The sequence below is a fragment of the Hemitrygon akajei genome, chromosome 14 (assembly GCF_048418815.1).
Source record: "Hemitrygon akajei chromosome 14, sHemAka1.3, whole genome shotgun sequence".
NCBI classification, from domain to species: domain Eukaryota; kingdom Metazoa; phylum Chordata; class Chondrichthyes; order Myliobatiformes; family Dasyatidae; genus Hemitrygon; species Hemitrygon akajei.
Window position 1 is genome coordinate 104,256,941 of NC_133137.1, and position 17,068 is coordinate 104,274,008.

The following is a 17,068-nucleotide window of genomic DNA, read 5'->3' on the forward strand; positions in this document are numbered from 1 at the left end:
GAAATCTTTAGTATACGTGTAGCTTCCAAATGGGTTTTGCCAGAACTGAATTGTGTTTAGACAATGGCTTGTCTTATTGTATACTTTTCTTGTCAGCATTTTGTCAAAGAAGTCATTGCACTGGAGAAAGTGCATAAAAGATTAATTAAGTGGTTTATAGAACTATCAAATTGTGCTCATGAGGGAAGATGGATAAGGTAAGATTTTCTTTTGCATTTTGTGGCTTGGGAAGGACTGAACTATGGTATGTAAAGATGATGATCCAAAACAGATGGCCCATTTCCCTTTTTTTGCAAGAGATCAAAAACCAGAGGAGTGAGATTGTCATTTATCAAAACAGAAGGTAGATGAGGAAAAAGATTTCCACCCAAAGAATGGTAGCTATCTGAAGTGCACTGTCTGAAGTGGTAGAGGCAGACATGCTCATTGTTTTAAATGCTAGTAAGTGTATTTGATAAAATGACTCACAGTGCAGTGAATGTAGTGCTGGAAAGTGACATTAGGTTGTCATGGATGGGTTAGGCTAAATGGCTTCTTTGAGTGTTGTAAATTTTCATGTATAAATGTGCCTTTTTTGTTAATCTGGAATAGTGAAGTTAAAGGGGGGCCTATCAGCTGAGTTAACTGAATGTTGTTGTTGTTTTGATTTCAGTAGGAAGTAAGTATGACTTTGGGTGTGCTGAGTTAAGTCTGTTATGCACCTTGCTTTTCCTAAAGAGTAGTGATTATCTGCCCTTTGTGCTTGCTCTTGAGCATTTCCTTGGTGTCTGGTGCTTCTTCACTGTAGAAGGAAGACTACTCAATTGAATGAGTTATTGGAAGTTGGTCACGACAGTGGGCAGCTGAGGATGCTGTGTCAGGTTTTAAGAATTGCCACAGGAGATGGAGAACATGGAAATCTGAGTCTTTTTTGAAATTCCTGCCCAATTCAGCCAGCTTTATTTTCATGTCTAAATATGTAATGTAAAATTACTTTGTTTTGTTCTCTCCCCTCTGCTCCCCATCAATCATTAGATTTTTCACTTTTTGGAAGCAACTACACCTCAAATCTCCTGAGCTTGCCAGTACTGGGAGGAGGTGTTTGCTGAATGAGTGGGAAGTGTTGATGTTGTGTTACGTATGTGAAGGGGACAAATGATGTTCTTTGAGATTGGCTCAGCATCAACGTTGTAAAATCTTTTGAAATTGGTTCTTAACTCTTCTCCTTTCAACTGGAGTAAGTTTTAACTGTGATACTGCAGTCTTAAGATGAGCTTTGTAATGTTGTATAGCAATACATGTTGGATCCAGTCAAAACTCTTGGGTAGGAACTAGCAGAACCAAAGGTTGTGTAGTTAAATTTGTGTTGAAATATTCGTATCAGGCAGTGACTTTGAGTGAAACTGATTACCTTTTATCAGAACTGGGTAAAGTTGAGAGTAAGGGTTATTAAAGGTGCCTTAGAAGTGGTGATTAAATTGATGTTTCACATTTGTGGCCTTGGTAAGTGGGAAGGAAGAGTGTAAAATGTTGGGAATGATAACTCGTGATTTCAGTGAAGAATGCCTTGAAAGGAGGAAAGACATGGAAATAAAGGAGTAAACTTAATATCCACATGAAGCACGGTCCCTTTGGGATTTTAACATGCAGAGGAATAGAAAGTATTTGTGTGGTGACACGAGGGTCTCAGTCTAAAATGTCAAATGTGTATTTATTTCCATAGATGCTTCCATAGGTGGAAGAAGGCAGCATACATGAGGTTTAGGAAGCAAGGATCAGATGGGTCTATTGAGGAATATAGGGTAGCAAGAAAGGAGCTTAAGAAGGGGCTGAGAAGAGCAAGAAGGGGTCATGAGAAGGCCTTGGCGAGTAGGGTAAAGGAAAACCCCAAGGCATTCTTCAATTATGTGAAGAACAAAAGGATGACAGGAGTAAAGGTAGGACAGATTAGAGATAAAAGTGGGAAGATGTGCCTGGAGGCTGTGGAAGTGAGCGAGGTCCTCAATGAATACTTCTCTTCAGTATTCACCAATGAGAGGGAACTTGATGATGGTGAGGACAATATGAGTGAGGTTGATGTTCTGGAGCATGTTTTTTATTAAGGAAGAGGAGGTGTTGGAGTTGTTAAAATACATTAGGATGGATAAGTCCCCGGGGCCTGACGGATTATTCCCCAGGCTGCTCCACGAGGCGAGGGAAGAGATTGCTGAGCCTCTGGCTAGGATCTTTATGTTCTCGTTGTCCACAGGAATGGTACCGGAGGATTGGAGGGAGGCAAATGTTGTCCCCTTGTTCAAAAAAGGTGGTAGGGATAGTCGAGGTAATTATAGACCAGTTAGCCTTACGTCTGTGGTAGGAAAGCTGTTGGAAAAGATTCTTAGAGATAGGATCTATGGGCATTTTGAGAATCTTGGTCTGATCAGGGACAATCAGCATGGCTTTGTGAAGGGCAGATCATGCCTAACAAGCCTGATAGAGTTCTTTGAGGAGGTGACCATGCATATAGATGAGGGTAGTGCAGAGGATGTGATCTACATGGATTTTAGTAAGGCATTTGACAAGGTTCCACATGGTAGGCTTATTCAGAAAGTCAGAAGGCATGGGATCCAGGGAAGTTTGGCCAGGTGGATTCAGAATTGGCTTGCCTGGAGAAGGTAGAGGGTTGTGGTGGAGGGAGTACATTCAGATTGGAGGGTTGTGACTAGTGGTGTCCCACAAGGATCTGTTCTGGGACCTCTACTTTTTGTGATTTTTATTAACGACCTGGATGTGGGGGTAGAAGGGTGGGTTGGCAAGTTTGCAGACGACACAAAGATTGGTGGTGTTGTAGATAGTGTAGAGGATTGTCAAAGATTGCAGAGAGACATTGATAGGATGCAGAAGTGGGCTGAAAAGTGGCAGATGGAGTTCAACCCGGAGAAGTGTGAGGTGGTACACTTTGGAAGGACAAACTCCAAGGCAGAGTACAAAGTAAATGTCAGGATACTTGATAGTGTGGAGGAGCAGAGGGATCTGGGGGTACATGTCCACGGATCCCTGAAAGTTGCCTCACAGGTAGATAGGGTAGTTAAGAAAGCTTATGGGGTGTTAGCTTTCATAAGTCGAGGGATAGAGTTTAAGAGACGCGATGTAATGATGCAGCTCTATAAAACTCTAGTTAGGCCACACTTGGAGTACTGTGTCCCGTTCTGGTTGCCTCACTATAGGAAGGATGTGGAAGCATTGGAAAGGGTACAGAGGAGATTTACCAGGATGCTGCCTGGTTTAGAGAGTATGGATTATGATCAGAGATTAAGGGAGCTAGGGCTTTACTCTTTGGAGAGAAGGAGGATGAGAGGAGACATAATAGAGGTGTACAAGATATTAAGAGGAATAGACAGAGTGGACAGCCAGTGCCTCTTCCCCAGGGCACCACTGCTCAGTACAAGAGGACATGGCTTTAAGTTAAGGGGAGGGAAGTTCAAGGGGGATATTAGAGGAAGGTTTTTCACTCAGAGAGTGGTTGGTGCATGGAATGCACTGCCTGAGTCAGTGGTGGTGGTCACTAGTGAAGTTTAAGAGACTACTAGACAAGTATATGGAGGAATTTAAGTTGGGGGATTATATGGGAGACAGGGTTTGAGGGTCGGCACAACATTGTGGGCCGAAGGGCCTGTAATGTGCTGTACTATTCTATGTTCTATGCTGCCTAACCTGCTGGAGTCCTTGCAGCATTTTTTCGTGTGTGACTCTGGATTTCCAGCATCTGCAGACTCTGTGTTTATGAATTATGTGGTGACATGTGAGAATGTCAGGAAATGTGGAGGTGGATGAGGTGAAAGAGAATACAGTCTTGTTTTTGGGAGAAGATGTGAGAGTGGAAATGCTGGAAATAGAACTGGCAGAGTTGAGGGACTATGTTGGTTTGGAATCTCTGAAGGCATTGTCAGAATAGGTGGTGTGCAGCAAAGGGGAATTAAAGGGAAACGAGTAAATAGCAGAAAATTTGAACACGTGTTTTAAGATGCTGAGATTAAAATCTTAAGTGGAAAATTCCTGAAGCAAAATACGAGCAGGAGATAGTAACTAAATAATCAGTACCGTCACAGGAAAGGTGCTGAGTAAGGGGTGCCAGCTTCCTCACTGCAGGGATTTTGATATTGTGATCTGTCAAAGTTCCCTGGCTTCTAGAAATGACTGGTCCATGGATAGGGAAGATTTAGAGTTACATTGGTCCAAATGCATGCAAATGGAACTTGCTGAGAAAGACTCCTTTGTTGGTATGGATGGGTTGGCCAAAGCTTCTGTGTCTATGCTATGTAATATTAATTCTGTAACCTAGTAGATTTACAAAGCATAAATGTAGCGCTTTAGGAAAGAAGGGCAGTAGGTAAAGGTGGTCAGTTAGCATTGCCATTGTTGTTGAACATTATTCGAATTACTATTTTTAGAAAAGTACAGTGGAGTCCAGTTAATTGGGACATATTGGAGCCAGTCCATTTTGGCCCAATTAAATGCCTGTCCCAATTAACTTAACTTTCATGGAAATCATTAAAAAGCCATAAAAAAACTGCCATTTAACTGAGTAACAAATTGTGTATCCAAGTGAAATGCAAAAGAAATTGGAACACTACCAATACTATTGGTGGTTGTCAATTATATGACAGAACACCAGTGCGGGAGAGTTTTTAAAGTGGAAAAGCTGTTGCATTGAAATTTTGGTTGCAGTGGGTGACCATGACTACTTATGAGCCTTGAAGTGCCCTTCACTGTCCACGGAGCCCTGCAGAATGTTTTTCTTGACCATTGGATCGCACTGTTAATCTCATCTGCCCTGTCTGCTGGAGCTGACTTGATGTGCTAGGAAAGACATGTGCCTATTTCACTGGGAGATGAGACAGCAGCTACCCTTACCTGGTTTAGCCCATTTGTTGAAGCAGTGTGCTGGGCTGTGGACAAACAGCCACAAGAATGAGCTGAGTCTTGTAGGGACCGAAGGTAGCATTCAAGATGCTTTTGTAGTTCCTAACTTTAAGAGTGAAACCTTTTCATTTTAAGTCTTGACTGTTTCTGACATTTCCAAGCTTGAATTATTGAAATTGCGGTGTATTCTCTAATGGCTACACAAATGCATGCAACTGACGCTAGTTACAAACTGTTCCGCAACAGATTCCTGCCCCAATTAAGAGGCATAGTGTCCCAAATAAAGGGAATCCCAGCTATTTGGTTGATTAGTTTTTGTTCTTTAACGGTTGTCCCAAATAAGTGTCTGCTAGTTTTTGTTCTTTAACGGTTGTCCCAAATAAGTGTCTGCTCTGATTAACTGATGTCCAAATTAAATGGAATCCATTGTACTTGTATTTGAGCAATTTATGAGGTTCTTTTGGGACATCAAGTGATGTGAGTACAGGGGAATGAATGGATGGATGAGTGTACTTGTAGACACTACAGATTCTGCATATGCTGGATATCCAGAACAACACACACAAAATGCTGGAGGAACTGAGCAGGTCTGAATAAACAGTTGACATTTTGGGCCAAGACCCTTCTTTAGGGCTGTATAGGAAAGGGGAAGATACCAGAGTAAAAAGGTGGGGGAGGGGAAGGGGGGAGAGCTAGAAGGTGATAGGTGAAGCTCGGTGGGTGGGAAAGGTAAAGGGCTGGAGAAGAAGGAATCTGATAGGAGATGAGAATGGGCCGTGGGGGAAAAGGAAGAAGGAGAAGTGGTAAAAGGCCTGAGTGGGGAATAGAAAAGAGGGAAGGAGAAAAAATACTGGAAGGAGAAATCTATATTCATGCCATCAGGTTGGAGGCTCTCCAGGTGGAATATGAGATGTTACACTCCATGGTAAATGAGGAGGCCATGTCGGAACAGGAATGGGGATAGGAATTAAAGTGGTTGGCCACCAGGAAACTGCTTTTTGCAGGTGGAGCAGACATACTCAACAAAGCAGTGTACCAATTTACATTGGGTCTTCCCAATGTAGAGGAATCCGCATTAGGAGCATTGGATGCAATAGATGACCCCAACAGATTCGCAGGTGAAGTGTTGCCTCACCTGGAAGGACTATTTGGGGCCCTAAATGGCGGTGAAAGAGGAGGTGAATGGGCAGGTATAGCATTTCTGTCAGGAGGGAGATTAGTGTGGTGGGACAAATGGACAAGAGAACCACAGAGGAAGTGACCCCTGCAGAAAATGGAGAGTTGGAGGTGGGGATCGTAAAGATGTGTTTGGTGGTAGGATCCTGTTGAAGATAGCCGAAGCTGTGGAGAATGATGTGTTAGCTATGAAGGCTCAAGAGGAGCTTTCATTGTTAAGGGGGCAGCAAGTTAGGGTGAGCAACAATGTCTGGGAAATAGAGGAGATGTGGGTGAGGGCAGCATCAGTGGTGGAGGAAGAGAAACTTTTTTTGGAGGACACTTCTGATGAACTGGAAATGAAAGCCTCATCTTGGCATGCAGCAGAGACAAAGGAACATGTGAAAGGGATTAGTAGGAGGCTGGGTGGGCAGAGGTATAGTTAAGATAGCCATGGGGGACGATGTCAGTAGACCGTTTTTTCTCGATAGGTGGAGAAAGGGAAGAGAAATGGAGCAAGTGAATTTAAGGGTAGGGTGGAAGTTGCAGGCAAAGTTGAAGAAATTGATGAGCTCAGCATGGGTGCATGAAACAGCATCAGTGCAATTGTCAATATAGTCTAGGAAGAGTTGGGGAGTATTGCCATGGAAGGATTGGTACATAGACCGTTCTATGTAGGCAAAGAGATGGCAGGCATAGCAGGGGCCCATGGTTGCCCCTTGAGTTTTGAGAAAGTGGGAGGAGTGGAAGGAGATGTTGAGGGTGAGGACTAAGTTTGCCAGACAGAAGAGGGTGGTGGTGGAGGGGAATTGGTTGGATCTTTTGAGAAAGAAGTGGACAGCTTTAAGGCCTCCTTGCATGGACATCCATGGTAAAAATGAGCCAGTCAGGGCCCGGGAATTTCTTTCTTTCTAAGAGACATTTTTGTAGGGTGTCACTTTAAAGGTCAATATATTATGAACTTGTGGAATTGTGGATAACAGATTATTATGTCTATTAGATTGACTACTGAGAGAAAACACTATGGATTTTCATTTTGGCATCAGTGAAGCTGATAGGTTCAAAATGAGTGAGGAAAACAGAACAAGATGATTCAAGAGTGCCCCCACAGAGCAGGATGCATTTAAAGGGAGTGCAGAAACCAGGACCTCAGCAAGTGGCCTGGCAAGTGGAAACTGCAAGTCATCTGTTTGAGGATTCCATAATCACTGCTTGGATAATGGAAAGGTTGGATAGTGAATTATTGGAGATGTGCTTAAATGAAGGGAGTCAACCGTATTGCAACTGAATTACCAGAGAGACAATAAGTAGTAAAGTCTATTGAAGTCAAAGGCTGTAAGTTCGTACAAGTGGTTTTCAGTTTGTGTGGAAATTTGACATGTGGAGTTTAATATTCAGCCATATGATATCTACTTTGGCAGGAATAGAAAAGCAATATTTGTTAAACAGAGAAAGACTAAAATATGTTGTATTGGGGTGTTATTGTATGTGCAGTGTAATGTTCGCATGTGGGCCAGCAGATGAAATGTGGGGTTAGAATGACAGATGTTTTGGTTGGTGAGCTCTGCACATTTTGTTTTCTTTATTTGACCAAACACTTAGTGGAATTATAAGGATTAGAAGGATTCTTTAATTTGATTCCCTGGATTGAGACTTTACCATATGAAATGATAGATGTTTTATTGGAAGTTGCAAAGTTCTGAGGGGACATGAGAGTGTGAATGTTATTTTTCTCTATTCTCACAGTGATCCAGAACTAAAGGCATGGTTTAGCACCGTTAAAGATGATTAAGAAATTTATTTTGAATTTTCAGTCTTCGGAATTTTGTTTTGGTTCTTTGGAAGTTGAATCATTGAATAGATTCAGAGTAGAAGTATGTAGACAGGGTCTTAAAGCTTTTGGCACATTGACCTTCATAAACCAATGTATTTGAGTAGAGCAGATGGGATGTTATGTTGAAGTTCTATAAGGTGTTGGTTTGGAGTATTCATTTGGAGTATTGTGTAAATTTGTTCACCAACCTATAGAAAAGATGTAAATAAGGTTGAAAGATGACTGAGAAAATTTACAAGGATGTTGTTGAGTCTGGAGGACCTGAATTACAAGGAAAGATTGAATAGGTTAGGACTTTATTCCTTGGACTGTAGAAGATTGAGCGGAGATTTGATAGAGGTTACAAAATTGCGGGATATAGATAGGATAAATGTAAGATGGCTTTTTCCACTGAGTATGGGTGAGACTACAACTAGAGGTCATGGGTTAAAGGTGAAAGGTGAAAATATTAAGGGAAACTTGAGGGGAAATTTCTTCACTTGGAGGGTTGTGTGAGAGTGGAGTGAGCTGTCAGCACAAGTGGTGCATGCAAGCTCCATTTCAATGTTTGAGAAGTTTGGACAGGCCCATGAATGGTAGGGCTAGGAGGGCTGTGGTCCCGGTGCACATTGATGGGAGTAGATAGTTTGAATAGTTCAACATGACTAGAAGGACCAAAGGGTCTGTTTCTGTGCTGTACTCTGTCTATGACTTTGGTCAGTACAGAAGATTTTTGATTATGGGGAACACAAGATAATGGAGCTGAAGCCAAAATCAGCTGAAAGAAGGTGGTGAGTAAGGGCTGTCAGAGAAGGTGTCAGTGAGGGCATTATATGGAGCATCTTAATTTGCATAGACTGAAACATCAGGTCAGTAGAGGCAGCCTAAGTGAAAAGTTATGTTCTGAGTTGAGCAGAGTGCACTTTCCTTGATGAAGAATTGTGCAATGGGCAAGGGCTGATTATTGTGATGATGTTTGAAGATGTTGCTTGGTAGCAGCAACAATGATGTAGTTGAATTTTGTGTTTGGTTTGGGAGACAAAAATAAAAAGCATTTTAAACTTAAGTGGTGGGCATAAAAGCAAAGCCAAATAAACTAGGTAAAGTAGGCTGAAGGATTGAAAAATCTGAGTGCCTGCCCTCAACTGATCAGAGTAGATACTTCCCAGTGATTGAAAAGTTGTTCCAAGGGAGGATCCACCATCTGTGTTGTTTCTTTTTGAAACAATGGTTTTTCATTTAAAGATAAAGTGTATTCTGCAAAGACTGGTTGTAGATCAAAAAGCTGATCATAAACATAACATAAAAAAGCAAGAATCGCCAAACAATAATGATGAAAAGGATAAAACTAAGATGAAGCTAAACCAAAAAGAAAAGTTTCTATTGAAATTCAGAAAAAGGCAAGTGTTACAAATTGAGTGCTTGTCTTACAGATAGTGAGATTTTTCTTTACTTGCTGTCCCATGTTTACATTTTGAATTGTGGAATCCAGTTGAGTGTAGTTACACATGAGCTACAAAGTAATTTCAGACACAACTGACAATGTTACATCTATACTTATTTATCCTTTTGTCATAGAGTCTGCATTTGTGATTGATCAGCTGTTTTGTTACAAGCAATGTGTGAGTCTTTTGAAGTACTTTATCAACTTATCACATATGACAAGGGCATTGAAGTTTAAAACACACTTGAAATAAAGGGCTGTGCAATTCACTTCGCTTGAAGTGGTGCTGCACAAAATAACACTCTGTTGGAGGAACTCAGTAATTTGAGCTGCATCTTTGGGGGAAGGGTGTGAAACAAGGGTAGGAAGGAATTATTCCAGTCCTGATGCAGCATTTTGACCCAAGACATTGAAAAGTTTACAAGCACGGGTGCTGCTCGTCCTATTGAGTTACTCCAGATTATTTGTGCTTTGCTTCTAGCATCTGCTGTCTCTCTTTTCCTTGCAGAAAAAACCCTCATTTGATTAGAGATTCTCAAACTTGACGTTTATATGGTTCATGTCATATTTACCTTTGTCCAATTTCAAAACTGGAGCAGGAATAATTGGGTTCAGTGCTAACCCTGTATTCAAGTATATGATGTTTATGCACTTCTGACTGAATTGAGGTGCACCACAGGAATTAGACACCAGAAGTATATTATAAGCGAGCTTGGTGTGGTCTAGAATTTTTGAGTAAAATCCTTACTGGCATCTGGAGCTTGGCATTTGACGTATGTGATGTCTGGTCAACTGCTTTGAGCAACATGAATCATCCTTTATTTTGTTCCATCCATATGGCTGCACAAGATTGTACTGCTGGCTTTGGTTCTTGGATAGCCAGCTTCATACACAGTGGATTCTAGTTAATTTGAATTGACACATCAGGACTAGTACATTTTGACCCAATTAAGCGGCTGTCCCACTTAGTTGAAGTTTTGTGGAAATAGTTAAAAAGGTATACTTAAAAAAAAAAGAGACTACAGTTTAACTGACTAACAAATTATGTACCGTAGATTCCGGATTATAAGCCGCTACTTTTTTCCCACGCTTTGAACAGCTTTGAACACTGCGGCCTTTACTACGGTGCGGCTAATGCATGATTTTTTTTCATGCCGCCAAAAACATTTTGCCTCGTAACAGTAGACCAATAAAATTGATGAGTAGTTCACAGAGGTCCAATGAAATTGTACGATAAATCAAGCGCACTTTCACAATTAAATTATTGTAAATCAGTCATTTGTACTCACCCTCATCAACATGGAAAACACTCTAAGAAAAGCATTGTGCTGCCTTTATGGCAGTTATTTAGTTTATAATATTTTTGCTTAGTAATTCATTTGTTAGTATTTTCTAGTTAAAGGTAGAAGTGTTTTAAGTATATTTGTTTTCTGTACTACATCCCGGGATGCTATGATGTCACATCCGGTTTCGCCGCGTCTTGTGGGGAAATACCGGTTTGCGATAAACGGAAAGGAGGGGGCGAGCACATTAGACCCGCGCGAGAACGCTGCAAACATATGATGCAGCTTTTAAGTTAAAGGCGATCAATAACTTTTCCTGGTAGGCTGCAGTATATATTTTTTTACCAGTCGTTAGGAGATATTGGAATGTTGTTCGTGCACTGTTCAGTAAAAAAGTATACGCAACGTAATTTGTGTGTTACCGATACGTATGTATATTTAAAAGTAGCCGTGTTATAGGCACGGTTCGAAAAAAAGCATTTGCAATATGTATTTGTTTATGTTACCATACGGATTTAATTAAAAGTTAAAAAATCCTCACGTGTAATATCTTTCTGTGTAAATATCTCATATTACAACGTGGGACACCTGCGGCTTAAAATCCGGTGCGGCTTGTACAAGTACAAAATTGATTTTCTTTCTAAAATTAGAGCCTGCGGCTTTTAATCAGGTGCGCTCTGTAGTCCGGAATCTACGGTATTTAAATCTGGGGTCGGCAACCTTTTTGCTTCTGTGGGCAGGATCGCTTATTAATGAGCAGACAGTAGGCCAGATAAATGCCGTAAAAAAAACTTGAAATATGGGAATTATCCATTTAAATACATCTAGTTACGTTTTGCCTCAAATTAATGAATAATGCATGCTAGAAAATCATTTGTGCTTAACCAAGGATGTCAAATAGTAAAGAACTCAGTTTAGCTGCAATTTATTTCAATCAAGGCATCTTTTGAATCTATTAAAAGGACACAAAGAATCTTTAAACATAAAACGTATGAACATGATGCATTGAATGGTGGTAAATTAAGGATAATAAAAAAGAAAATTTTAATGCAAACAGTCGATAAATCAATGTGAAACTTGATGCTGTTTGTTGCTTGAAAGCTTCTCAATATTGGGTGTCAGACTTGTTGATGGCAAGAGCAAGACATTATCCAGATGGGATCAGTCAGTCTTGTTCTCAAATGGTTCTTGGTGTGCTTCATTTTTGAAAATAATTGCTCGCACAGATAAGTGCTGCCAAACAATGATGCCATCTTTTTTGCATGGTCCACTAAGTTAGGATACTTCCCACTTGGACGAATATATTTTCTATAGAAGTCAAGCACTGACATTACTTCAGAATGAAAAGTTGAGGTCACTCCTCGCACAAACACTGCAAACACTCTCAAGTCTGTGCTCTCATCAAGCGCAATCGAAAAACATTGCAATTTGTTCCAGACATCCCTTAAACAACTTTTAACATCTGCTGACATTTCTTCAACTTGCTGTGTGATTGTTCTTGCTGACAGGCTGATAGATGCAAATAAAGGTTTGTCCTGAAAAGAAATAATATTTACCACTGCCGGTAAACATTCTTTGACAAACTCTTCATCTGTAAAAGGCTTAATCTTTTCTGCAATACGTTTTAAGACTTCGTAGCATGGGTATTTCCTTCATTTTCACTGCTTTTCTTGGCAAAAAGTGACGTTTGTTTTTTGAAACTAGCCTTCATTCACTCAACTTCATCTTTCCTTGCTTGCCCAGTAAACTTGTTAAAATTTCCACTATGGTGGGTCTCGTAATGTGACCTGATATTTGCCACCTTCTTCACAGCAACATTTTCTAGGCAAATGAGACAAACTGGTTTCCCAGTTTGCTCGATGAAGTGTCCCAGTGTCCAATCTGGTGTCCAAGTGTCAGCACGCAGTGTCTACTTTCCTGCATTTTGCATTCATTGCCATTGGAATTTTTTTCTTCAATTTGATTTCGAAATGCGAGTTATTCAACAGGTATCGTAGCACATGTAGATATCTGGATATTTAGCATGGATTTCTTGTTAAAACACAGTGACGCTGTTTCTGTTTACAAATTTGAACAATCCCATCTGAAAACCTGCGCGTACACGGAGAGTATTTAATACATATTAATTAGGTAGTCTGCCTTCCTGTCATTCGTATATACCAGTGTTTGGTTTGAAACAAAATGGAACCTGGGGCCAGTTTAACAAGACGCTATGCATGTCCATCAGTGTGGTTGTGTGAAACACTGAGAATAAGGAAAAATCGCTCGCGGGCCGGATGAGCAAAGTATCCCAATATTTGCTTGTGGTCGCGGGCCAGGTGTGGCCCTCAGGCCATAGGTTGCCTACCCCTGATTTAAATGAAAACAGAATAAGTTATTAGTTTCAACATTCCTTTGAGTAATGAACTAAACCAGTGCAGGCACCTGGTGTAGCTAATGGACTGCCTTCATACAATGCTATTGATGATTACATCCTCTAAATTTTCATTTTCATTGTAATGTTCAAAGTGATTATTGATGTCTTCAAATTTTTCATATTTCCTACCTTGAAGTAGTGAAATAGTTTCAATTTCACTCCAACTGTTTCTGGCATCTCCAAGTTTGAGTGCTTGAAACCACAGTGGCAACTATGTATCAGTGAAAGAAATCATTGCTTTTTGAACATAAACACACACAACTGAAGCTATTTCAAAAATGCTCTCTGTAAGCTTGGTGTGGTGTCAAAAGTCGACACTCGTTGGAAACTGTTCAGCAACATGCTCCTGCCCCCAATTAAGCAGCATAATGTTCCAAATAAACATAGGGAATCCCCACTATTTTCTCAATTAGTTTTTGTTCTTAAGTGTTGGCCCAAATACACGTTTCCCCCGCAATCCGAAGGTAGAGCGTTCCTATGAAACCGTTTGTAATCCGAAATGTCGTAAAGCGAAGAAGCAATTACCATTAATTTATATGGGAAAAATTTTTGAGCGTTCCCAGACCCAAAAAAAACCTATCAAATCAAAGCAAATAACACACAAAACCTAAAATAACACTAGCATATAGTAAAAGCAGGAATGATATAATAAATTTACACACTATATAAAGTAGAAATATTGTGGGTACGGTGTAGTTTCACTTATCACATGCATGCGCAAACAACTGCCCGCACAAAGCTTCACGATCATTGTAGTCTTTCTCGGGTAAACACATGTATAAAGCGGGCGTCTTTTTTTCGTAAAAGCGAAAATCCTCTTTGGTTAGCGAAAACAGGTACTAATGTAAGTCTTTCGTAACAGCGAGTTGTCGTAAATCGAACGTTCAAAAAGCGGGGGCCACCTGTAAACTGTCTGCTAAACTGGTTATCCAATTAAGTGGAATTTACTGCACCTTTTGATGTGAACCCCTGTAATTTTCCTCTGCCATTTTTTGATTCTACTTTCCTGCATTGACTGCCTATCCTTCATCGTCCTTAAAATGAAGATAAAAAGAATTCTGCATATTGAGTAAACCATGTGATTGGGCCTTCACAGCCCTTTGGAGAACTCCAAAGATTCAATACTAAATGTGAATGAAATTTTCCTTTTCATACCTCTAAATGGTCTATTCCATATTCAAAGACGTCGGTGACCACCTGCAATTGTAGTCAGCTCAGCCAGGGAGGCCATCTGCATCCTGCTTGTCAAATCCAAAAAGAGTGGTGTTTGTTAAAAGTTTTGAATTCATCACTTTATTACAAATAAGACTCAGTTGAAAACATCTTGTTCACTTTCTGGTTTGGGAGAAGTCATTTTTAGCTTTATCTCAAATCACAAACACTTCACTTAACTGGCTCATTCTTTTTTCCTAACCTAAATCTTAACACACTTGAATACTCTTTTATGTTGACAGATCTGCCAAAGAGCGCAAACTTCGGATCTGGAAAGATTATGTGGCTCCAACAGCTAATATGGACCAAAAGGACAAGCATTTTGTGGCTAAGGTTAGTTCAAATCAACAGTGGACAGTGGTTAAATGTACATTGTTTTTTTTTACATACTTGCTATTTGTTCTTTTTTAAAATGCATGTGTCAAGTTCTCTTCACTAATGAACTGGAGAGCTCAAGAGCATAATTTTGTGGAGGTGATAAGCTTTGAATTTTATTTCCCTTCAAATTTTGAGTTGGCTGAGATGTTACTATCCTGTGACCTTTGGATGAGATTAGGAACTCAGTACACTGGGGCTTAACTGCTAGAAGTCCCTAAACTGTGTCCATCTTTTACTTAAAAGTTTTTTTTGGAGGCTTACCTGTACCAGACATGATTCTGTCCTGTAACAATTTGTTTTAATGGGGAATTCTTTCTAATCCAGAGTGATAAATCAGAGTGAACTCCTTAAAAATGAAAATCAGATGTGTAGCTAGTGATCAAGTATTTTACAGGTGTTGAAAAGAGTTGATGGGAATGCAGTAAGGATTAAAAGTAAAGAAAACTGGGATTAACATGATTATAAATGGGTGGTTAATGGTCAGCATGGCCTTAAGGGTATTACGACTAGTTTCTATACTGTATCTCTCTGACTCTGTCACTGATATTTGAATCTCATGATCCTCTTATTTGTGACTTTTTAAAGTTCTTTATCTCAAAAGACTCCAGAAATTATTTCCCATAGAATACTTCCAAGAATTGCCATTTATGAAGACAATCTGCCTCAGAGCATTTGGTGTTTGGGGGGGGAAAAAAGTACCTTCAATATGGAAACTCTAAAGTGTAAAGTTACATTCTAGAGTGCCCCCAGGATTATATTTTGCTATAAATTTAATAGAGGAGTGGTAACATATTCCAGTTTGGTGTAGTGTCTGTTTTGGAGAGGAATATAGAGGTGGCGTTCTCCTCCACATACACACAGTGTTTATATTTATGCACATTTAATTTCATATCTGTACTTTTAACTTTTTATATAACTCTTCAGTCTGTATGATTGCATATTACTTTTATAGTAGAAAACCTACAGCACAACACAGGCCCTTCAGCCTACAATGCTGTGCCGAACATGTACTTACTTTAGAAATTACCTGGGGCTATCCATAGCCCTCTATTTTTCTAAGCTCCATGTACCTATCCAGGAGTCTCTTAAAAGACCTTATTTTTTATCTGCCTCCACCACCGTTGCTGGCAGCCCATTCCACGCACTCACCACTCTCTCCATTTTTAAAGAAAAACAACTTACCCCTGACATCCTCTATGTAACTAGTTCCAAACACCTTAAAATTCTTCCCTCTCGTGTTAGCCATTTCAGCCCTGGGAAGAAGCCACACAATCAATGCCTCTCATCTTATACACCTTTATCAGGTCACCGCTCATCTTCCGCCACTCCAAGGAGAAAAGGCTGAATTCACTCAACCTATCCTCATAAGGCATGCTCCCTGATCCAGGCAACATCCTTGTAAATCTCCTATGCACCCTTTCTATAGTTTCCACATCCTTCCTGTAGTGAGGTGACCAGAACTGAGCACAGTACTCCCAAGTGGGGTCTGACCAGGGTCCTGTACAGCTGCAACATTACCTCTCGGCTCTTAAACTCAATCCCACGATTGATGAAGGCCAATGCACTGTATGCTTTCTTAACCACAGAGTCAACCTGTGCAGCAGCCTTGAGTGTCCAATGGACTCGGACCCCAAGATCCCTCTGATCCTCCACACTGCCAAGAGTCTTACCATTAATACTATATTCTGTCATGATGTTTGACGTACTAAAATGAACAACCTCACACTTATCTGGGTTGAACTCCATCTACCACTTCTCAGCCCAGTTTTGCACCCTATCAATGTCCCGCTGTAACCTCTGACAGCCCTCCACACTGTCCACAACACCCCCAAACTTTGTGTCTTATTGCGACAACATGACTAATTCCTAACACATGGTAATGTATATGGGAAATAAAGTTGATCCTTCTATCAGGCAGAGTTTATGGGTTTGGGAGGTGCTTTGGCGAAGTCTTTGCAATTCCTTAAATTTTGGTTTTGGGTAGTCATTTTTTTTTAATGGTGGAAGTGGTAAATGTTTAATGTGCTGGAAGTGGGTTCCGTTCTGGATGGTGTCAGTTGTAGACCGCATTTTGTGTAATGATGAGTCTGAGTACAGAGAGGAAATTAAGAACCCGGTGGCATGGTGCGAAGTCAATAATCTATCCCTCAACGTCAGCAAGATGAAGGAATTGGTTGTTGACTTCAGAAGGAGTAGTGGACCGCATGACCCCATCTACATCGGAGCAGTGCTGCCAGGATAATCAAGGATAAGTCCCACCGAGCCAACACACTTTTTGTCCCATTTCCCTCCGGGAGAAGGTTCAGGAGCATGAAGATATGTATGGCCAGATTTGGGAACAGCTTCTTTCTAACTGTGATAAGACTGCTGAACAGATCCTGACCCGGATCTGGGCCATACCTTCCAAATATATGGACCTGAGTTGCACTACCGTACTTTCCCTTTTCCATTTTCTAATTATGATTTATAATTTAAATTTTTATTAT

At 40.5% G+C, this 17,068-nt stretch overlaps 1 protein-coding gene across 1 annotated transcript in view; it reads left to right on the forward strand.

The window, feature by feature from the left end:
- The window catches only part of snd1 (staphylococcal nuclease and tudor domain containing 1), a 1,008,210-nt gene that overhangs the window by 37,478 nt on the left and 953,664 nt on the right, over positions 1-17,068 (forward strand). The window contains exon 9 of the mRNA XM_073066877.1: positions 14,447-14,537. Coding sequence (XP_072922978.1) covers positions 14,447-14,537 — 91 coding nt within the window. The remainder of the gene's footprint in view (positions 1-14,446; positions 14,538-17,068) is intronic.